Source organism: Centruroides vittatus, unplaced genomic scaffold, assembly GCF_030686945.1.
Source record: "Centruroides vittatus isolate TY-2023 unplaced genomic scaffold, ASM3068694v2 contig_345, whole genome shotgun sequence".
NCBI classification, from domain to species: Eukaryota; Metazoa; Arthropoda; class Arachnida; order Scorpiones; family Buthidae; genus Centruroides; species Centruroides vittatus.
The window spans coordinates 323,081-348,300 of record NW_027122170.1 but is presented as its reverse complement, the minus strand read 5'-3'; the positions used below and the strand labels follow the sequence as shown (position 1 = coordinate 348,300).

The window sequence follows — 25,220 nt, the reverse complement described above, 5'->3', positions numbered from 1 at the left end:
AATATAATCGCAGAAGAGTCTCCCAATGTAATCCAGTGGTTGTTTGGCTTAACAAATTTATTGAGTTTCATGATGTTTGTTTACATATCATATTATTTGATTATTTATAATTGGTTAATTAGAGGTAAAATATATTCTGATCTGTTGGTTAGGCTAATAGTTTTTAAAATAAAATCAAGAAATAAAATATTAAAATTGTATATTGATTTAATAATTTGTCATTTAGATAATACAAAAATATTTTTAAAATTTAAATATAAGTCTAGTGTGAAGGAATTTTTCAAAATACTCTAAAATAATAAATTATACTATGATATGCTTCTTGTCTAGTCTTCTTAATGGTTTGTGAGCTCTAAGGTTGGCTTTACTTTACCGCTAGACTTATTACACCACCACAGGACATCAAATTAGACTTAGAAAAACATTATTTTATTCTCAGTATGCATTTCAGACGTGGAGTCCCTCATTAGCTTTTTTGCTACAAAATTAATTAATAGGATGTTAACAATTTTTTAAAAACTGGACCGTAATTGACAGGAATAAAAAAGGTGCAGACTTACATTTAACATGACGATTGGATGTTTTGAATATTAAAATATTAATTTCAACTTTTGTGGTGGTGTAATAATAATAAAATTTAATTTTTGTTTTATCTTGTGTTTAAATTTTTGTTTAATATTTTAATATTCAAAACATCCAATCGTCATGTTAAATGTAAGTCTACATCTTTTTTATTCCTGTTGTGGCTACACGCCATATTTCAGATGTATTTTTTTATGTGTAATTATATCGTTTTTATATTTTATATTTTCTTATTTCCTTCATTCCTTTCTTCCCAACCCATTTGTCCATTCTTCCTGGAATGGACCTATTGTTCTTACCCTTTCTTTGTTATTTCGATGACTGACTCACCCCTGAGAACAAAAGAGGGAGTGTAGCCCTGAGGGAATACAGAGGAACACGTGTGTCATTCTGGAGCGAGAACTCGAGTTGGAAGGAGCGATAGTGGTGTTTCCCGAGTGCGCCAAGTGCCAGAAAGATAGGGACGAGGACGATTTGAGTTTTTCTAGAGAGTGAAAGAGAAAGTGAAAGCGTTCGCCGATCCCCGTTTTCACCGTTATATTTCGGCCGGTAGCTTTGTCATCATCGTCTAGTCGTGGGTACCCTCTTTCCTGTCCATTCTTAATATTCTCTCACTTCTATTTCTTTATTTTGTATAATAGTTTTAATTTTATAATTTAAGTAATATTGTCGGGGATTTTTATTGTACACTAGGATTAAGGTTTATATTTTAAGAGATATTGTCGGGAAAATTTCTGTACCAGATTCGGTATTCTTCTTTCTCTCGGAGGGAGAAGGTGTTGTTGGTATCCCCTGTATCCTGTTTATTTACGAGCGTAGAAATAAAACTCATTGTGTTTTGTTTCTCTCAATTTCGTTTCTTTGTCTTTATACTGCTCGTTAAACTCACACTGTCAATTATGGTCCGGTTTTTAAAAAATTGTTAACATCTTAATTAATTTTGTAGCAAAAAAGCTGATGAGGGACTCCACGTTTGAAATGCATACTTGAGAATAAAATAGTGTTTTTCTAAGTCTAATTTGATGTCCTGTGGTGGTGTGATAAGTCTAGCGGTAAAACTGACCTTAGAGCTCACAAACCAATAATAAATTATACTGAAATATTTTCATGTTATTAAAGATGAATCATAATATGAGGGGGAATCATCTTTTGGAAAGTAAGTTTTGATGATATAGTCTGTGCAGGTGGTATAAGTCAAGTTTTGTCAGCAAATTGTTGTCTTTGAAGCAAGTTTATGCGTAGTATTTTTAGAGTGATGTTTTACCATTAACTTTCATAATTTAGTTTATTAATATAGGTATATACAGAGTAATGCGGTATTACATGTGTGTCGGTTAGACAAGTTACCTGACTTCTGATAGATGGCGTTTAGTCTGGTCTACTGCTTGTGGAATATATCTTTTGTCTGTCTTCCTGCCAGAACCACTTTTGTACAAGACCTCGTGCTAGTGACTTGTGTCTGTACATTGTTCTTTGTTATGTGCAATAAAGTATATTCAGTCGCTGTAATAATGCTCAACTTATTATTATTTTGGTTATGCTAACATGTTTGTGTTAGTGTAACCAAATGTTACATGATGTCAGAATAAAACATTTTGTGCTGGTTGATCTGCTTGCAATTTTTACTGTCTGATATCAAATTGTATGCTATGCCTAACATGGATACAGCACCACTAAAAGCCCAGCAGATCTAGTCATGACCGATAGTAGCATGTCTATCACATGGAAGCTGTGGAAACAGCGTTATGAATGGTTTGCTATAGCTACATAGCTGCATCTTTGAAACTGCCTAATGTTCAGGCAGCAGTTCTCATGGCGGTCATCGAACAAGACACAACAGTATCTTCAATATTTTTTCGCTCATGGAGGATGAGAAAACTGATCCAATGATCATTCTTCAAAAGTTTGATGCCTATTTCGCTCCCCAAGCAAACGAAACATATACCCACTGGTTGTTCAACAGACATAGGCAGTCTGAAGGTGAGTCGTTTGATAAATTTTTGACCGATCTTAGAACCAAAATTCAGGAATGTAAGTTTGGTGTACAAGGGAACAGTCTGTTAAGAGATAAAATAGTGCAGGGCATACTCTCTGATACAATTAGAGAACAATTGCTCAGAGAACCAATTCTTACATTGGATTGTGCTATTCGGATCTGTAGAGCCAGTGAAACAGCTTCCATTCAGCTATGAGATATGCAGTCTACAATGGAAATGGTGAACAGTGATGTTAATTCACTAAAATTTGCAAACAATGAGGTGATCCCAGCAACTCAGGATTCGTCAACAAACTCAGGCAAGTAATGTTGCAGAGCATTTGTGTTGGCAACGCAGTATGTTGCATGAGTATCAAAAGTGTCCAGCATTTAAAGTATACTGCCATCAGTGTTCAAAAAAGGGTTACTTCACTGGAAATTGTTCTTTTAGATGGCAAAGGTCATAGCAGACTTGTGAACTGCAGCTCCTGTCAGAAAGAGAATGTGAGTGTGACTCTAATACAGTAATACCTTGACTGACGCTACCCCGACTTACGCAAACCCGGAGTTACGCGATTTTTAAATTTCATTGATTCATCTTTTGTTTCAGCACCACGCAACTGTTGATTACTCACTCCCAACACACTATTGTTCAGCTTACATGTTTGGACGTGTTGCGAGGAATCAATGCATAGCTACAATTTATTTTGTGTTATTTATTTTTGTGTTTATTATATCTACAGAAACTTGAGAGACTCTACTTCATCAAACAAAGTAGACCTGATTCTTCTGCATCAAACAAGAAAAGGAAAACTTTATCTTTGGAATGTAAAGTTAACATTATTAAAGACTTCAATACAAAAAAATGAAAAGCGGATATAAATTTTAGAAAATATAGACTCCAACGAAGAGCACATTTCTTCTACAAAATGAGAAATAAAAAAATTATTAGCATGCTACGAGGAAATTTTGCGGGAGGAAAAAAAAATCTTTGAGCCATCAGACAAATTTGTTAGATTTTATGAAGCCTTCTACATCAAAATAACTTCAGTTTACGATTTTAATAATATAATTTGTTATACATATGTATTATCTAAGATTTTCTTAAACATTTTTTTTTAAATTATTGTTTTCTTTAGTTTCTGGTCCCAATTAAAAATAATTTATGTATTTATGTGTGAAATTATACCCTGACTTACGCGAATTTGACTTATGCGGTTATCGCTCGGTCCCACCTATCGTGTAAGTTCGGAGTATTACTGTACTCTAATAAAGATAGGGGGCAGCCTGCTTATGGAAACTTAGCCCGCTAGGAAGAAAAGAGGTGAAAAAAATGTGAGTGTGATTGTCTATTAATGTTGGAAGTGCTCCAGGCCCAACTAATATGTCAGAGTGCTTCCCAATCACAGTGTGTTTCTGTCAGATTCTCTGGTGGCATCTTCGCAGTGTTCAAGTTGGATATGAGAGCAAATGGTAACATGCCATTTTCTTTAGTTCAAAGCTTTAAGCTAAATGTAATCCCTAGTGTCATACATTGTATTCATTCCTTCAACCATACCTATACACCAGTGCTAGGTGAATGTATTGCTAGTTGTGTTGTGGAAGGTCGTAGTGCAAGAATAAAGTTTGTAGTTGTGGAAGGCGAATATTCTCCATTGCTAGGCAAAGATACCTGAGAAAAGCTCAATCTCGTACGCCAAGTAGAAATTGTTGAACATGAAATTGCAGTACCAGATAATATTTTTAGAGGTTGGCTGTATCACAGATTTAATGTACAATGTGGAATTAATAGACAATGCAGTTCTTTGTGTGCATCCACTGCACAATATTCTTTATGCAATTTGTGCAGAAGTCAAGAAGGAGTTGGACAATATGGTCAAACTAAAGGTCCTCAAACTAGTCGCCCACCCAACACCAGCAGCAAGACCATTAGTGATAGTGCACAAAGAGGGCAGGATCTGCTTGTGCATGGATCTGTCAGACATTAATAAAGCCATCATTTTCCACTCAAAACCGTGGAAGACATAGCAGTATGCATAACTACTGCATGCTACTTTGCCCTGCTAGATGCCTGAAAGGGATTTTGACAATTGCCCGTGACACCACATACTGCTGACTTGCTAAGAGTGAATACTGCATGGGGTCGATACTCTTTTCAATGCGTGCCATTTGGCCTAGCATCGGCACCCAATATTTTTCAGCAGGTAATGCACAATATCTTAAAGGGCTGCCAAAACACTGACTGTTCTATGGACGACATTTTGATCTGGGCAGACAATATACCAGACATATATGAATTCACCAACAAAGTATTATCCCATCTGTACAAGCAGGGTGTTAGGTTAAACAAAGAAAAGTGTGCATTTGAGCAAATGTTGGTAATCTTTATGGGTCTTGTCTTCAGTGCTCAAGGGGTCCAGATTGACCCCGAAAAGGTCAAAGCTGTTGACAGTTTGAAAGTCCCTACTAGTATCACGGAGTTATAACATTTTTTAGGTATGACCAATTATGTTTCCAAATTCATTCCAAACTATTTCTCTATGACATGATTGAACGTCTTCGTTCACTACTTCAAAAAGGCATGACCTGGAGCTGGGACCAGCTGCAACAGAATGCTTTTAAAACTGAAAACTGAAGTCTGAAAACTGCATTGAAAAAAGCTCTGCTACTGGCTTCTACAGTGTCAATAAAGCGATAATGCTATCAGTAGATTCTAGTTCATATACTATGGAAGCAGTGCTGTTGCAGGAGGGATGCCCTACAGCATATTCCAGAAAGGCACTAACAGAATCTCAACAGAGATATCCACAGATTGAGAAAGAAGCATTTTCAATGCAGCATAGGTGTATAAAGTTCCATGACTATATTTATGAGAATCAGTTAACAATTGAAACCAATCATAAGCTGTTAGAAAGCATTGCAAAAAATCCCTGAACACAGCACTATCTCGATTACAACGTCTGTTATTCGATGTTCTCCAATATGCACCTACAGTAGCATACAACTGTTGCAGGGACATCCCCGTTTCTGATACTCTGAGTTGAAACTGTGCAAAAGTAATTTTCTGTGACCCGCTAGATGATTTTATTGTTGCTGTGGATGTTCCACTGGTAGAATTAGCTGACCTATGTCAAGATATGGAGGAGGTTACTAAACTACAGCAACTTATTACAATCATACAAGCGGGCTGGCCAGACTTGATCAAATTCCAGTTGTCATTCATGAATTTTGGACATACAGAGATGAACTATCAGCGTACGAAGGACTTGTCTATTAAAGGGAAAAGAAACTTGTGCCTTTAAAACTCCATCCCGCTTATCTCCGGAAATTGCACCTGGCCACCCTGGGATTGAACTAATGCTCAACTGGGCTAGACAAATAATTTTTTGGCTGAGTATGACACACAAGATAGAGAACATTATGGCAGTTTGTCACATTTGCTAGGCCACGGCTCATGCTCCTGATGAGGAGTCTCTTCTTATGAAGCCAGTACCATGCTATCCTTGGCAGCATTTCACCAGTGATTTGTTTGAGGTGGCAGGTGACACCTATATTCTAGTGGCCGACAGTTACTTGGGTTTCTTTGAATACAAAAATTTAAACAATCCCACTACATTAGCAGTCATTAACTTTTTAAAGCATGTTTTTTCAGTGCATGCCATTCCGGACATCTTTGAATCTGACAATGAGCCTCAATACTTTTCACATCAGTTCTGTCAATTTTGTTTACAGTGAAAATATATTACGTGACTGCCTCTTCCAAATATCTTCAGTCCAATGGGCTGGCTGAGAGGTATGTACAAACAGCCAAATCCATCATGAAATGATGTTGTGCAGATGGAAGAGATGAATGTTTAGTGCTTCTTAATTGGTGGAATTTTGTTAAGTAACTTAAAAACATAGAGTGGACGTCATGCCAACAATTTTACTGATTCAAGAGAAAAATTTACATAAAAAGGCATTACAGAACATTTTTTAAAAAAAGAAACGTTTTAATAACGTTTTTTAAAATGTTTTAATTTTTATGTGAAAAAACGTTTTAATGACATTTTTTCACATAAAAATTAAAACAGTTTCATGTATCTAAAAGCCTTTTACCAGTGCGCATATCATCACTCTAAATTAATTAGTTACAAACGTTTTCGAATCTTAACGGTTCTTCTTCGGGTAATGATCCCCTAATGGAATGCGCCTTGATTCTAAGTTGTGAAGAAATTCGATCCGGAATGTTGTCCTGTCCTGATGACGTCAATACGGACTTGCGTGCTATGCTTGTCATGCTCTTATTTACCATTTTATCTAGTAGGGCTGCCCATGCCGTCGATAGAGTTATCTCATCCTTGTAGTTAATGCAATTACCTTCATTAATAGCATTAAGACATATCTAGATCACCTCCAGCCATCTGAGGTGGTCAGTGGTGTGGGTGGTGTGAATGACCTTTGCCTGGGTGAATGTCAGGGTCTGACGAGTAAACGGCTAGAGCAGTGTTGTTTCTTTCATGGTTAATATCAACTACGTGCTCGTTGATCCATGTTTTGCGGTGGTGTTTGGTAGATACTATGTATATCATGCTTCTGTTACACCTGTGATCCATAACGGGGATGGTGTAGATGCCGGGAAGTTTATTTCAATCTGTTGTATCTTTTCCATTCCTTAATAATTCAAAAATTGTAGCACGTCTTCTAAAAATAATAAAGATATTCTTCTTCCTGGCGATCTCCTTGTACAAGGATTTGAGAACTGGGTTATACATGATAGGGATGTTGTTACTTGGAGTAACGTAGGGGAGTATGTCATGCTCTGCTTCCTGATGTTGCATATTGTTGCGCAGCTTCTTAATAAGCCTGTGGTAACTGTGTTGTTCGGCTATGGCTTCTATGCGTTTCATTTTGGACCGGAGTTCACTTTGGAAAGAGGAGTGCATATGCGCTCTCCTAATCAAGGCTTTGAATACGGCCACTTTGTATTGTGGAGGGTCACATGATCCTGCTGGTATGTATAAACAATCATCACTTGGTTGCAGTAAACTGCTGTCAATCAATCTTGATGCTGATGTCTAGGAAGTGAGCCTTTGTAGGGTGTGCCTGGTCTATTTCTATCATTAAGCCATACGAGTTGTTATTGATATCTTCTACTAGGTCTTCACAACTTAGAATCGAGGCGCATTCCGTTAGGGGATCATTACCTGAAGAAGAACCGTTAAGCTTCAAAAACGTTTGTAACTAATTCGTTTAGAGTGATGATACACGCACTGATAAAAGGCTTCTAGATACATGAAACTGTACTGTTCTCCAGTGTAGATATTCTAACATCTTTTGAAAAATTAAAATGTTATTAAAACGTTTTTTTTTTAAATGTTTTGTAATGCTTTTTATAAAATAAAATAAACAACCATTCAAACTTCAGCAAAAATTCTTTAATCTTAAGAACGTTTTCAAACACATTAAGCGTCCATCTTCAGTTACTTCTTTAAATCAAATATGAAATTTGAACAAATATTACGTAAATTAACGGTACGATTACAATAAATAAATAAAAATAAAATAAAATAAACAGGATTATCGTAATTTACAAAATTATGCCAATATTTCATAAACAAATAAAAATAAAATAAAAATAAAACAAAAAAACAAAAAATAAAAACGAAACAAAAAAATCAACATGAGGTTTAAATCAATCACGGATTATCGCAGTATTTTTTTTTACAATTACTGTCATCTGTCAATTAAAGACCTGTAAGGGCTAGAAAGCCCAACAACATAAAACAAGACCAACATCAGCTCTAGGATTATCGTACTTCTATGATTAGTCCAAATCATCGCACAAAGATTTCCAAGCCGTGGAGAGCCCATCAGCGTCCCTATAATTAATGCATTGCGTACTTTTCTGCACTCTGTGGATTTCCAATTTTTCAAAAAACTTTATTGCGTGTTTCGATTTAGTAGACCTGATGATAGAGGCTTGGTCCCAAAAGACCGTGATGCTCTGCTGCTTAGCATAATTGGCCAGGACCGTACTATCAACCAATTTTTCCACCGAGTGCTTGTGTTCATTAATCCTCTTTTTTAAATTTCTCAATGTGTCGGTGGAAAAATCGGTTGATTGTACGGTTGGTGGAAAATCGGTTGATAGTACGGTCCTGGCCAATTATGCTAAGCAGCAGGGCATCACAGTCTGTTGGGACCAAGCCTCTATCATCAGGTCTACTAAATCGAAAACACGCAATAAAGTTTTTTGAAAAATTGGAAATCCACAGAGTGCAGAGAAGTACGCAATGCATTAATTATAGGGACGCTGATGGGCTCTCCACGGCTTGGAAATCTTTGTGCGATGATTTGGACTAATCATAGAAGTACGATAATCATAGAGCTGATGTTGGTCTTGTTTTATGTTGTTGGGCTTTCTAGCCCTTACAGGTTATTAATTGACAGATGAGAGTAATTGTAAAAAAAAATACTGCGATAATCCGTGATTGATTTAAACCTCATGTTGATTTTTTTGTTTCGTTTTTATATTTTGTTTTTTTGTTTTATTTTTATTTTATTTTTATTTGTTTATGAAATATTGGCATAATTTTGTAAATTACGATAATTTTGTTTATTTTATTTTATTTTTATTTATTTATTGTAATCGTACCGTTAATTTACGTAATATTTGTTCGAATTTCATATTTGATTTAAAGAAGTAACTGAAGATGGACGCTTAATGTGTTTGAAAACGTTCTTAAGATTAAAGAATTTTTGCTGAAGTTTGAATGGTTTGTTTATTTTATTTTATGTAATGTCTTTTTATGTGAATTTTTCTCTTGGCGGAATTTACCATGCACTTGTCTTGGTTCCTCTGCACAGTGCTTGTTTGGGAGGCAGACTGCAACATTATTCCCAATTCACCTGTTTGCAACATCCATAGGTTTTTTAAGATGTTTTCCACTAAACTATTGTAGTGTCTGAGATAGACGAAACGATCTAGACATAAAGATCGGTAAGAATGACGAGGACTTAACAATATAACTTTACACAATAACAAAATCTTTTAATTTTATAAAATAAGAGTGGGAAAAATGCGGACTTAACCTAGTAAGATACAAAAGAAAAATTTTACAGACGATAATTACACACGTTCGAGTCACACGATGACTTCAGTTGATTAAGAATGGGGCGTCTACACATGTTGGGAAAAAGTTCTTACCAACAAAATAAATATGGTGATTGAATAGACGCTTCCTCCGCTACGTAATACTCTTGTTACGAAAGGCACATGCTGGTTCCTCACGCCGATGGATCTGGATTATTTTTCTCGGTCTCACCGCTCCGATTCTTGCCTTCCAATCTGTTAGCAAACAACCTTTGCTCTCGATCCTCCTGATAAGGTTCCTCCAGGCCAATGTCTAAGAAAAATGTAAAAACAAATGTCTCCACAAGCACTTTTTATAAGCTCCCGCCATCTGGGGACTTCTGTACCACGTGACTCGTCAATTCACCAATGACCGCTTACAAGCTTCACTCGTTAAGAGTTGGTACGCGACAATATAAACGGAACAGAATTTATTTCTGTTTCACCAACTACAATACACAATCAATCAAATAATTGACACTAATACAAAAAAAAACAATACATTTAGTGATTAAGCACTACACTATAAACCAATCGCACATCGCAAGCACAATGTTGTCGGTCTGTTAAATGTCCTCAATGCCTGAGCTCTCATTAGTGAGATTTCAAACTGATCATAGGCAATGGTCACCAGCAATAGTGGAAAAGTGACTTCCACAACCTTGTTCCTACTTATTGTGTACTACAGATGGTTCGTTGCTACGTTGTAATTCTTCGATAGTAATGCCAACCAAAGCCCAGTTCCCACCTACTGTTACCCCAGCACTTCCTGCACAAGACCTTACTGCGCAACTACAGGAAAGTAATACTCAGCTGGCCAACCGTGAATCCAAGAACAGTCAAGACATGGCTACAACTACTCGCTCTGGCAGAATTGTATGTCGTCCAAATAGACTAAACTTGTAAACTATTTCAATGTGTTCATGATGAAACAAGGTCTGTAAAAAGAGGGGGAGATGTCACGTGTGTCGGTTAGACAGGTTGCCTGACTGCCGATAGATGGCATTTAGTCTGGTTTATTGCTTGTGGAATATATCATTTGTCTATCTTCTCGCCAGAACCACTTTTGTACGAGACTTCATGCTAGTAACTTGTGTCTGTACGTCATTCTTTGTTACATGTAATAAAGTATATTCAGTCACTGTAATAATACTCGACTTATTATTATTCTAAATTGAAGAAAAACACTGAGATCGGCATTATACTTAGTATGTCCTTATTCCGCAAGCACTTTTGGTGCACTTATGGACATTGTCATCAGGCAAAAACGAAACTTAGTGAAAAAATTGAACGGAAAATAATCCGACAAAGAACAGAACACTTAATAATTTGAATTAAAATTTCTTTCCAAACTGTTAGGAACACGCATCAAACCTTCAAAATGTTTGAACTTGAACGAACTGCAAGCTCTGTAATGGGCAAAGTGGCGCATGCGTGGATCCAAGCTCATGCTACACGTGTGCTGTGGGATGTTTATTGCTGTTAAACCACTTGTATGGCGTGACCCATACACTGGGTAGGTCGAGTTTACGTATGTGCTTAACATGGTAAAAAAATCTTTGTTCCCAAGTACTACACTATGCAACAAGAGGGATTCTTTTGTGGTCCAAACATCATTGTCATACCTTGGACCCATTTCCATTCGAATTTGCTGCATTTTCAAGCAGAACAACCTTGTCCTACCATTATCCTCACCATTAAATCTACGCAAACTCATTTGCAATGACGGGACAAGTTTTCCATTCTCGAAAAGTCGGGCGTATATGCCATTCCAATGGAGAATCTTACCACGGGAGAAAACACACAATATATCAGAGCCACTACTAGAATGCTTGCCAGCCGGCTTACGGAGCACCAAGAAGATGTTATGAGGGGAAGACACACTACAGAGCTATCAAGAAAGGTGCTAGAGCAGAGTTATAACCCACTATGGTCCCAGTCAATTATGCTAAAGAAATGTAATAATCGGAAAATTGTTTTTATATGGGAGTCTCTGCTAACTACCACCTTGGAGGCATGCAACTCTCCCTCACTTGACCTACCCAGTGTATGGGTCACACTGTACAAGCGGTTAAACAGCGATAAACATCCCACAGCACATGTGTAGTGTGAGCTTGGATCCATGCATGTGCCGCTTCGCCCATTATGGAGCTTGCAGTTCGTTCAAGTTCGAACATTTTTGAAGGTTTGATGCGTGTTCCTAACGGTTTGGAAAGAAGTTTTAATTCAAATTATTAAGCATTCTGTTCTTTGTCGGATTATTTTCCGTTCAATTTTTTCACTAAGTTTCATTTTCGCCTGATGACAACGTCCATAAGTGTGTCGAAAGTGTTTGCGGAAAAAGGACATACTAAGTATAACGTCAATCTCAGTGTTTTTCTTCAATTTAGAATACAATATTTGGTGTGGGAAACATCCTATTGACTTATTATTAATTGTGTCAGCATAACCAAACATTACACATGGTACTTAGAATAAGGAGGAATTAGATGGGTACAAAATAAATATAAGTTATGTACAATATACTGTTTAATTTAATTTAATTTTTTATTTTTTTCAAGTGGGAAATATTAGATCTTTAAAACTCGTATGTGCATAGCCTTTCTTTGAAGACAAGTAAAAAATGTTGGAGATATTTACAGTTTTCCTATATTTATTATACATTCATAATCATGTCAGAAAATGAACAGGAAGGTTAAAAATATCACCAATTGTAAGATAAGATTAGTCATCCGATTTTTGAATGTTTGAAATGTTGCCTGGTTGAAATTTATTAGCAAATTTCTGAGGTGTATTGTGACTGTGTGACACATGAAGGAATAGTGAAATGTTTTTGTGAATATTTCAGCTTGGAAGAAGATTGAAGTGGCATTCAGCAGTTGTAACAATGAACAAGTGAATGAAATGATATGAGTAAACCGAAAAATTTCCATATCTCAATTGAATATCTCTCATTTTCAAAAATTTCTTGAATTGTATTGTTCAAAATTATCACAGAACATCTTTACAAATTATATCCAAGATAGGTTTTGAAATTGCTTACAAATGAGCACAAAACAAACCACATGACGGCAGCATGGAAATTCTTGGAACAGTTTGAATGATTTGTCAGTGTAGGAAATGACTTTCTGGGCTTCATTTTGACAGAAGATGAAACCTAGATTTATACATGCACCTGATAATAGTAACAGTTGATACAGGGCAGTACAGTGAATCTCCAGTGACAAAAAAGGTCAAGCAGGTTATTTCCTACATATAGGGACATCCCAATACTGCTGATACCAATATGATATCGATACTTTCCTACAATACTGAGTACTTTTTGTACTTGATACTTTTGGTCCAATACTGATACCAGTACGATACTTTTCCTGTCTGTGAGAAATGTAATGATTTGCTATCATTACATTTTTCATGGACAGGTAAGTCTGATGAAACCAGATTTTGCAGTGGAATCAGAAACCAAAATGAAGTTTTAACTATTTTTAGTTAAGTTAAACTTATTAATGACCAAAAATAAATAAATGTATTACATATGCATACACTTAACACCTTATTCTTGCCGAGAAATATAAATTTATTTAAAACAAACAAACGTTTTCAGCCTGATTCACAGGCCATCTTCAGGTTTAGAATACATTTGAATTAAAAATTCTATCATTGGAACACAAAATTCAAATTCAAAATTAATAAGAAACATTTAAACAAAAAATTAAATAGACAACATAAATACCAATAAAACTAAAACATAAAAATATATAAACATGCAAGAAACGAATATATAAGTATTAATAAATGCAAAACTAAGACATTCAATAAAACCGCTATAACTATTGGTTAGAGCCCTTGTTAAACTTCCTAACCATGAACTTCCACGCAGAGGGTAGACTTTCTGCGTCCCTCGCATTTAGACAGCCTTCTTGTAATCTACTCCTATAAATCTGCAACTTTTCTGCTGTCAATGCCAAAGATGGAGAAGATAAAGGGTTTATGATGGTCGCCTCATTCCATTTAACTATAGCTCCTGGCGCTTGCGCCATTTGGGACAAAATTGTTGCATTAGACCTCTTTCTGATGTTATAACTATGCTCCTTGATTCTAAGCCCTAAACTTCTAGTGGTTACTCCAATGTAGTCTTTTTTAACGCCCGATTGCATGTTCTCATACGGAATTTTATAAACTCCTGCTTTCTCTTCTGATTTTATACCATCTTTATCATTCCTGAGGATTTTGTATAAATTAGGCGCCCTTTTTAAAAGCATTCTCGAACCTTTTTTGTGTGCAATCTCCTTCATGACTGCATTCATACTTTCATTATACGTAAATTTTACGCTTCTATTGGGAGCATTTTTAAAAAACCTTTTTTCGATGTTGGCTTCATATTTCCTAATTATTCCCAGAATCGTACTTTTTTGGTAACCTAGGGCCTTGGCTACGTCTATTATTCTATTTATTTCTTTCCTCCTGTCTTGTACTCTTTCACAATACAAAAAAGCTCTTCTTATTAAAGCTCTGAAAGCCGCAATTTTATATTTATACGGATCCTTGGATTGGGAGGGAATATACAAAGGGCTGTGTGATGGTTTAATAAAAACGTTAGTGGACAGGTGGCCTTTTTTGAATGTAATATCCTTGTACCCTGGAATTGGTGGTTCGAAGGCTGGAAAGAAGAGTTTTTCATGATTTTAAGGATGATATCATGTATTTTAGCAGATACGTTGATGACTTATTTATATTATGGAGAAATAACAGCAGAATCAAGGATTTTTTGGATAAGATCAACGATAACAGTGATGGCCTTACTTTAAGATTGGAACAGAAGAGTTCCTTGAATCTGCATTTTCTCGACATTGATATTACATTCAAAAAAGGCCACCTGTCCACTAACGTTTTTATTAAACCATCACACAGCCCTTTGTATATTCCCTCCCAATCCAAGGATCCGTATAAATATAAAATTGCGGCTTTCAGAGCTTTAATAAGAAGAGCTTTTTTGTATTGTGAAAGAGTACAAGACAGGAGGAAAGAAATAAATAGAATAATAGACGTAGCCAAGGCCCTAGGTTACCAAAAAAGTACGATTCTGGGAATAATTAGGAAATATGAAGCCAACATCGAAAAAAGGTTTTTTAAAAATGCTCCCAATAGAAGCGTAAAATTTACGTATAATGAAAGTATGAATGCAGTCATGAAGGAGATTGCACACAAAAAAGGTTCGAGAATGCTTTTAAAAAGGGCGCCTAATTTATACAAAATCCTCAGGAATGATAAAGATGGTATAAAATCAGAAGAGAAAGCAGGAGTTTATAAAATTCCGTATGAGAACATGCAATTGGGCGTTAAAAAAGACTACATTGGAGTAACCACTAGAAGTTTAGGGCTTAGAATCAAGGAGCATAGTTATAACATCAGAAAGAGGTCTAATGCAACAATTTTGTCCCAAATGGCGCAAGCGCCAGGAGCTATAGTTAAATGGAATGAGGCGACCATCATAAACCCTTTATCTTCTCCATCTTTGGCATTGACAGCAGAAAAGTTGCAGATTTATAGGAGTAGATTACAAGAAGGCTGTCTAAATGCGAGGGACGCAGAAAGTCTACCCTCTGCGTGGAAGTTCATGGTTAGGAAGTTTAACAAGGGCTCTAACCAATAGTTATAGCGGTTTTATTGAATGTCTTAGTTTTGCATTTATTAATACTTATATATTCGTTTCTTGCATGTTTATATATTTTTATGTTTTAGTTTTATTGGTATTTATGTTGTCTATTTAATTTTTTGTTTAAATGTTTCTTATTAATTTTGAATTTGAATTTTGTGTTCCAATGATAGAATTTTTAATTCAAATGTATTCTAAACCTGAAGATGGCCTGTGAATCAGGCTGAAAACGTTTGTTTGTTTTAAATAAATTTATATTTCTCGGCAAGAATAAGGTGTTAAGTGTATGCATATGTATATTTTGCTGAGTGCTTTGTGGTATAAATGTATTACATCATATTTCATTTTCACAATCTATAAAATGTTTAGAATTCTGATTAGTATTTATACACATAAATAAGTAGTTAAATATTATGCAATACTTTTGTTTGTTAATCAACTTGGACCACCAGTGATGTTTAAAATGAGCTACAATTTGTATACCCTGACATTTGTAAAATTTGAACGCAACAAAGATCTTTCAAAGTAAAGACACTGTTTTATCTCTTCACTAACAATTTCTTATCCATCCCTATTCCATGTATAGTAGTACCCACAGAGTCCAGTTACAGGACATAGATCTTGGACTTCTTTTGTGTAGATAAAATATCTTATAAGTGTAAACTGAAGTACTGAGTGACACACTGACTTTCGAACCAGATAGCTGGGATTCAATTCTCTGGAATAACCAACAAAATATTAATTGCTGCTGTGGGGCTTACTCAGCCTTCATTGTAATGAGTACAATACTCCTATTCCTCTTTTTATGTGGTTCACTTTTACGTGATTTTGAAATAACACGGTTGACAAAAGAGAACTAATCATCTCTTTACTCAATCGATATTTATACATGGGGGGAAAAGCAATTTATTTAAAAATTTTTAAATTTAACTTTTCATTAAAATTGTGTTATTGTTAAAAAAGTTAAATTTTAGTTGAGATCAAGAGTTAATTTATTTAATTAAGCACAGTACAGTATTGTATGTACATCAGAGAATGCTGTATGTCAATTTTATATTTCCTATGCTACCTTGTGTTTACTATATTTGTGTACAAATAATGTTAATGATAAATAGTGTTATAATAAAAAAGGTTGCATTTCTTTTGAAAATTGCTTATGTTTTTTATTTCATTCCTGTAGGAAAATGCTCAATAGGATTCATGTTGTGGATCCTATTGAGCATTTTCCTACAGGATGCATGTAGTGTACATTTTTACACAATTTTTTTACACAGTGTTCTTTGAAATGTATCCACCACACAAAAAGAGGGATAGGTGTACTTTTTAGCAGTAAAACAACTGAAAGATGACCCAAGTTTGAACAGTGACAGTCAGCAAGATTTCCAATTTCAATACCCAATGTCGATACTGATTGGTATCAATACTTTGAGACTGATACCGATACTGGTATCGATACTTTTGTGATAATAGAACATCACTACCTTTATGGAAGATCACTTGCACTGTGTTTCAGGATAGGTGGTTTTTATTAAATGAATTTCTGAATCATGGAACAACAGTAAATATAGACTTTGATAAGTCGTTCGAAACAAATGACAAGGCTTACTAAACTCTGTTATTATATTGCTTCATGACAATGCATAACTGCACATTACTATTTGCATGAGCCAATTATTGGAACAATTCCAGTTGGATATTTTTTGTTCACCTGTTCTATATTCTTGTCCTTGTATCCTCTGACATCCACCTGTGTCTTTATTTAAAGGCACTTTTAACAGAAAAACAATTTTAGTAATGAAGAGCTGACTGAAGATTTGCAAGAATGGTTTAAGAATCTGGCTGCACACTTCTTTGATCAGGGATTAAAAAAAGCTTCTACTCTGATATGAAAATCGACTTACTGTTGGAAACAACTATGTTGAAAAATAGGTAAATAACTATGTGAACTTTTAATAGCAAAGGAATGTCCAATTCAGTTTGTGTTTTTGAGATCAGTTGGAATTTAATTTCTGAATGGCTTCATATATACTAAAATATTAATTATATTTATAAAATAAAATTTTAGTTAATGGAATTTCATATTTAAAGAAAAAGTGTCCCTAAATTTCATATTGCTATAGAAAAATATGTTTATCAGAAGTTTAATTTAGAATGCAGCTTAATCATTATTAGGTGGTGGAAATCCATTGTTTAAATACATTTCCAATTACATGTAAAATAAATAAATAAATAAGAAGTTTTTATACAAGTATTAGAATTATCATTCCTGTAATATTTGTAAAATCATATGTATCAAGAATTATGATAATGACAATCTTAGATACTACTATCATTGATGGACTAGCACTAGAAATGCAGACATATAAATTACATGTTCAGTTCTTAGTTTTCAGAAGTTCTGAATGTATCCGGTCAGTCCATAAGTCCATGCGCATTTTTATGACTTTGAGAAAAATCTTGTTTTGCTGTTAAAAATGTCAGTCTAATGTGATAATTTTTACACTGAAGTGTTAAATTGGATCTCAGTCATATAATAGTGTTCAGAATTGTGAACATTTCAGTTGTTTATTTTCGTTAAAATGGAAGTAACGGACAAATACAAAAGACATGTTTTATACTTTTTATTTTTAAGTGGTGAGAATGCTACAAATGCAGCCAAAAAAATAAATACTGTAAATAATCAAACCGTAATTAGTGCAAGGACTGCACAGAAGTGGTTTGAAAGATTTAGAAACAATGATTTTAGTGTGGATGATAAGGCTCGTACTGGAAGACCTGTCGACTTTGATGGCGATGCTCTCTCTGCACTAGTTGAAGCAGAACCATCTTTAACAGTTGATGAAATTGTGGAACGTTTAAATTCATCCCACGGAACTGTTCATAGACACCTACAACAAATCGGAAAAGTTTCAAAGCTAGGAAAATGGATACCACACGAACTGTCAATAGCTAACCGACAACAACGTGTAAACATTTGCATGTCTCTTTTATCCCGTATTGCTTTAGAACCTTTTCTTGGTAGGCTGATTACTGGAGATGAAAAATGGATCCTCTATAATAATATGACGAGAAAAAGACAATGGATGGATCGCGACAGGCAGCAAAAGGTGGGTTGCATCCAAAAAAAATTCTTTTGTCTGTTTGGGGGGATATGTCAGGCGTAATTCACTTTGAGCTGTTAGAACCTAATCAAACAATTACAGCTCAAATGTATAGTGAGCAATTAGAGCGTTTAAATGAAAAATTGAAAAAAAATTGACCGTTGTTCGTGAACAGAAAGCAGGTTCTCTTGCAGCATAACAATGCCAGATCACACGCTGCAAAAATAACTGTACAGATACTTGATAGCTACAACTGGGAAATTTTACCTCATCCACCATATTTGCCAGATATTGCTCCCAGTGATTATCATCTTTTTTGCAGTTTGCAGAATTTTTTAAAAGGGAAAACTTTTGAGGATGAGAACAGTGTAAAAAAGGCTATTTCTGAATATTTTGATTCAAAACCGAAATCATTTTACGAAGACGGGATTAAAAAGTTACCATCAAAATGGCAAGAAATTGTACAAAATAATGGTGAATACAAGGGTGTCGCCAGAGGGGGGCAGAAGGGCAGTTGCCCCTCCCTAGACATGCGAAAAAAATTATTTAAATGCTAAGTCATTTATTGCCCGATTTATAATTCTCGCGCGAAAAACCCAAGAAGATTATGTTTTAATTAAAATAATCTTCTTAAGCTTCTTAAAATTTATGAATCATTTTTATTTTACCTACATACAATTCATATCCTCTATCAATTTATATCATCTTGCCCCCCCTGGCCCATTGGCTGGCGACGCCCTTGGGTGAATACATTATAGATTGAAATAAAATTTAATTAAAATTTTTTGCTGCTTTTTTTGTAGATAAAAATATGCATGAACTTATGGACTGACCTGATACTTATCAATGCATATTATTGAGTAACAACAATATGCATTGATAAGTACATTCAGAACTTTTGACATTTTGTGTCTATTTTGAATTCTAAAATTATCTTGAGTATGTTATCTATCTTCTTTGTTTTTTTTTTTGTACATAACTCTGAGATGCAAATAGCTTGACTGATTTTTGGATTTTGTTAACATTTTCAATTTCTTATTCATGGTCTCTGAAGAACTGAAAAGTTTGGTAAAATTGGCTATTTTTAAAGATTGCATTCTTATAACTTATTGTTTGAATATTACATCAGAATAAAAGCTCTGAATAATATTGGTTAAAAGTATAAATAAAAGAACATTTTTTCAGGAGCTTAAATGAGAAATTTATTTTATTCAGGTCTGTTTCGGATTCAGAATTTTTTAAGGTTCTTAGCTAAAGATTAAAAATTTATTTTAACAGGGACTTATATTTTTCAATTTCTATTGATCTAATTTCACTATGTAATTATAAAAATTTATACAATGTTAAGTCTGAAGAAGAGAAGCCTATTTTGTCAGAGCCATTAAGATTAATAAGCTTATTTATGAGATCATAAAGTGTTATAACCTTTCATAGTACTTAATGAAAATTTTTTGTGACAGCATTTTATTGAAGTGAATGTGATCCAAGAGATTCAATTCATACTTCCCTTAACATCATTAAGCTTCATTAAAGTATTTTTGAAAACCTGTGTTTAGGGTTTGAACAGGAATTTCTAAAAATTAATATTATTTTTAAGAATTATTGAAAAATATATTGCTATTTATTTAGAATTTTGTCAGATTCTCTATGATGAGAAATAGATGGAAGAAATGACAATTTAATTGAATTAGTAAATATTTTATTAAATAGAGTGGACACAGCAGTTTGGTTTTTTCATAAAGTCAATGCAATACATGGGTAATCTACTGAGGGAGGAATACCTCTTGGGAGAACTTTTATGGGAAACTGCCCCTATTTAAGTGTTACTAACATGAAGAAAATCAGGAAAACTCCATGTGGCCAGCCTATTAGCAAGGCATGAACTAACTGCCAGTGTTCAGTGGTTTTACTACTCTGCCACTGTGGGTTAGACAGCAGTAATGGAGCAAGGATTAAATATAAGAAAAATTAAAACAGAATAAAAAGCTTTAGATAAGACAAAATGATCATTCCTTTCCGTAATATTTTTACATAATGATGAATGGCAACCCTCTGACAATTTAACAATAAGAGGACTGAAAATGATGTTATTACAATGAAATTTGATCAATCTTAGTATGATCTATAAGTATAAAAACTAATTATCACTGAAGTTTTTTCACTTTCAAAGAATCATCACCAAATTCAATTATTATGCCTTTGTGTCCTTTATCATAACTTAAATTTATCTTTGTATACTAGTACATTTATCAATTAACAGGACTGATTATACTGGAAAATTATGGATGCAGATATTTAGTCTTACAGATCAGAAATAATATTTTTTTAGTTCAGGTGAACTAAAAAAATATTATTTCTGATCTGTAAGACTAAATATCTGCATCCATAATTTTCCAGTATAATCAGTCCTGTTAATTGATAAATGTACTAGTATACAAAGATAAATTTAAATCATCACCAAAGTTTAAATTTTAGAGTAGAAAGTATCTTAAAGGGAAAGGCCCAGATCATTTTTCTTATTGAGAAAGTTTATTCTGTTTTGTGATTATTCATTTTATCAAAGTTGCTTATTTCCTTGTTAACTTAGCATGTAAGTATTCAAATATGATATATATCTTCATGCATTTAAACATGGTTTTTGACAATCATATATTTAAAGCTGTAATGAAAATATGTTCTTCTATATTTACTATTCTTCTAAAATATGTTAACTATATTTTAGGAAAAGTGGGATGGATTAACTAGAAGATGGCAAAATATTAAATCATTTGTACAATTAGTTCGTCTTTTTATGGTAGATGAGGTAAGATATTGGAATATTTTAAAAATACTTAAATTGTTGACTTCTTTTATTCTGAAAAAACCCGAAAACAAACAAACAACAAAATTTTAAGAACATCTCACTACGCTCAACGTTTTTTATATTCAATGTAAATATAATTAATAATTGACACGTTTTTAGCATATTTTATCCACCTTTTCTCATAATTATATGTTTTTTTATATTTTATAAATTTTGACCTAAATATTTATGTAGACTTTTTTAAGAATATTATTTATTTGTTTAGTTAAATGCAATTAAAATGGATTTTCCAAAACATGTTTGTTTATTTATTTCAATTTAGATCCTATACTTGTTGATTACAGTGAATACACAAGCAATAATATATATAGAAAATTTTTTTGTGAAATTAAACCTCTCATACATATTTAGTTTTAATTACACAGATATATCTACATAACAATACAAAATACATCTACATACAAAAGTAAAAACAGATAAATTAACTACTTTTTGAGTTTTTTAACGTGCATTTGGAAAACCTACTTTATTATATAATGGACTTTTGGCTTTAGTGCACAACTTTTTCCTAAATTAGTCCATTAAATTGAGATTTTACTGTAATTAATAACTACATGATCAGATGAAAAAATAGTAAAAGAAATCATTTTCATTTTTCAGAATAATATTTATTTAGAAATAAGTAATAAATTTAGATATGTATGAAATGATATATATACTCTTTAATTATATTTTTATTTTGAAGGTAAACTTTTCATTTCATAAGATCTTTAAATTACAAAAATAATTTAAAGTTATTTATTAAAATTTTTTAAGAATTGAATTAAATATATTTACAATCAATTAAAAACAAATATTTTATAACTAGATTAGTAAATATTGAATTTTATTTTTAATAGATACATTTATTAAATGATGAAAGTAGGGGAGCAACATTTGAAGCAGTGATTAGTCGTATGAAAATTTTGCAGAATAGTCTCTCTCAGAATCAAGAGTTTGCAAATAAGTCAAGAGATGAAAATATTCGTTTTCTAGCAGTTTCAGCTACGGTTCCCAATGTTTATGATGTAAGAATTTCTAATTTTATGTAATGGGATTACAAATGATTAGCTAAATAATAAATTTGTTAATTTATTAAACATCTTTTAGTTGGGAAATTTTTCAATATTTAGGTAAAAATGTATATTTCAAATTTTTTTGGGTATTGAAAATATAAAATTATGTTATAAGTAAAAATCCAATATAGGTACGTGGCCAGCACTATTTACATTTAATAAAAATATAAATACGACTTTTACAAAGAAAAAACTTTGCATGTCCTCCTTTTTCACCGAGGAAGGTTGTCTCTGAAATTTGTGTGAATTGTTCAAAGACTGCTGATGGCGCGAATGATAAAAAAGGGGGACAACATGCAAAGTTTTTTCTTTGTAAAAGTCATATTTATATTTTTATTAAAAAAAGTTATATTATTTGAACACAATGGTGTCATTAGGGTTGGTGATCTCGTTTTGTACCAGACCATGTAGAATCCTTAGTAATGTTTTTTGTATGTGCTAATGTTACTTATAAATCTTAATTTTTGGATATTACTGAATGTGATGGCAATAACATAAACAACTAGAAAAATCAAATGATTTGCACAGCCTATATTTATTTATTTATTATTTTTAATTGTATTATATTTGTAAAATGTAAGAGAATCAGTCAGAAAAGTGTTAATTTCTACAAATTATTTATTAAAACTCGTATTTTCATACATTAAATTAAAACTTCAAAAATAGAACAAATTTATTTAAGTACTTTTGTTGAAATTGAAAATCAATGAAGTAAAAGTATTTTTCTAAATATTTTAATATAAAATCTAAAAAAATAAAATTGTTAGTAAATAAATCAAGTACATGCATGATGTGTGTACAATAATTTTCAATATTAAAATTGTAAATTTGTATATTTTGAGATCATCTATATATATAATCGAGACGAGTTGATAATAATAATAATAATAATAATCAGCGCAGAGCCCAAACGGTTAGGAGTTGAAAGTTGAAATTTGGTACGCATTTAGGGTATGTTATGAGAACGCACACTAAGAAGGGATTTTTCGAAATTCCTCTCCATGGGGGAGAGGGACAGGATTAAGTCTTAACACTTCCATCAACAATGGAAGTGTTAAGTAACAATGGAAGTGTGAAGCAACAATGGAAGTGTGAAGTAATAATGGAAGTTTCAACAATGGAAGTGTTAAGAATGGAAGTGTTACGTAACAATGGAAATGTTAAGAGCCCAAACGATTAAGAGTTGAAAGTTGAAATTTGGTACATAGTTACGGTACGTCACAAAAACGCACACTAAGAAGGGATTTTTTCGAAATTTCTCCCCACGGGGAGAGGGACAGGATTAAGGCTTAACACTTCCATCAACAATGAAAGTGTTACGTAACAATAAAAGTGTTAAGAGAAAGCGATGTGCAAGACGCAGATGGAGAAAAAACTGGCGCTGGAGAAAAAAAAAGAGTAATATGTTAGAACATATTCTATTTTCAAATTTAAACAGATTAGTTCGGTTTTTCTCGACTTTTCTTCTTTAGAACATTCGATGAAAATCGAACGATATAATGAGAACACGTCGTGAAAATCGAACAATATTACAATATTCGATTTTCAAATTCGATCTTTCTTTAGAAATACTTAGTTTGTTGATGAAATTCCTCTCTTTCTTTTGTGACTATAACGTAATAATCTTAATCTTCGCTATCGTTACTTTTGCCCGAGCAACGCCGGGCCTACCTGCTAGTAAAGGAATAATTTTGAAGCATCTAAGATAGAAGCAGTAGTGACTAAGTGTAAATTCTAGTAAATTGATAGAAACATCATAATCAATGTTCATATAACAATACTTATATACGGCAATATCTTTTCTCATACTTCTATTATTATAGAGATGAAATTTGAAAGGCTGTCTTCTTTTATTTATTTTAAATCACTATGTTTTCCTCTGGCCACAAAAATGCACTAGGGAAGCCATTTTTTATAAGATGATGAGATCAGTGTATGAATGGTCTCATCACCAACCTTAAAACTCTCTTGAAGAAGTCAATCAGTACTTAAGCATTGCAAAAAAATTGGGAGCATAATGGAGCTGTTTTGAAGGCTGACATATATTTTCATTCTTGTTTATGAAAATAATTTTAATTTAAGTTTTCAGTTATTTTAAATGACCTTTTGCTGATTTAATATATCTTAATATTTTCAGCATATATTGCTATATATGGTTCTTTAATAAATTTTATTTAATATTTACGTTATTAATTTTTAGATTACATCTTGGCTTTCTCAAGGAAATGGAGTTACATATAAGTAAGTGATAAATAACAGAGATAAGTTTATATTTGACTAAATATCAATTTATCTAATATATTTAATTAATTAATTAATATTGTTAAGAGTCATTATAACTAAACTTTTAAATTTATTTGTATAATTATAGATAAACTTCTCTGTTTTGCTTTATTGGAGATCATAGACAAAAAAATATCTCACTTAACATCTAGTACTTTTGGGTCTCTCAGTCCATCTTTAGTGACACCCAAGACCAATTGTAACAAAAGTGCAGTGTGAATTCTGATACTCTGTCAATCCATACCACTTATCAACTCCATCTATCTACTGCTGGATAGATTATGCAAAAGGCTTACTGTCTTTTCCTCTCACTAAAAAATAACTATTCACTTTATAAACATTTTAAATTTCTCCTTTAATTTCTTATTTACCCCCAAAATCTCCTGTTAGCCCTTTCAACTTGGAAAAACATATTTCCTAAATTTAAAAACTTCCCTAATTACATAATTTTTTTATTTTTGATTTCCCAGCAAACAGAGAGAAGTGTATGCATTAATATCATTGGAGAGATTAATGAATTGATTGATATGATTATAATTTAAAATTGTATAGTTGTCATGAAAATATTAAAATAGCTTCATAATTGTTAGT

The 25,220-nt window shown here is 33.1% G+C and overlaps 1 protein-coding gene across 1 annotated transcript in view; it reads left to right on the top strand.

Annotated features, from left to right (window-relative positions):
* LOC136974163 (probable ATP-dependent DNA helicase HFM1) overlaps positions 1–25,220 on the top strand; it is a 257,012-nt gene that overhangs the window by 37,366 nt on the left and 194,426 nt on the right. The window contains 3 exon segments of the mRNA XM_067268965.1: positions 21,151–21,231; positions 22,131–22,298; positions 24,547–24,587. Coding sequence (XP_067125066.1) covers positions 21,151–21,231; positions 22,131–22,298; positions 24,547–24,587 — 290 coding nt within the window.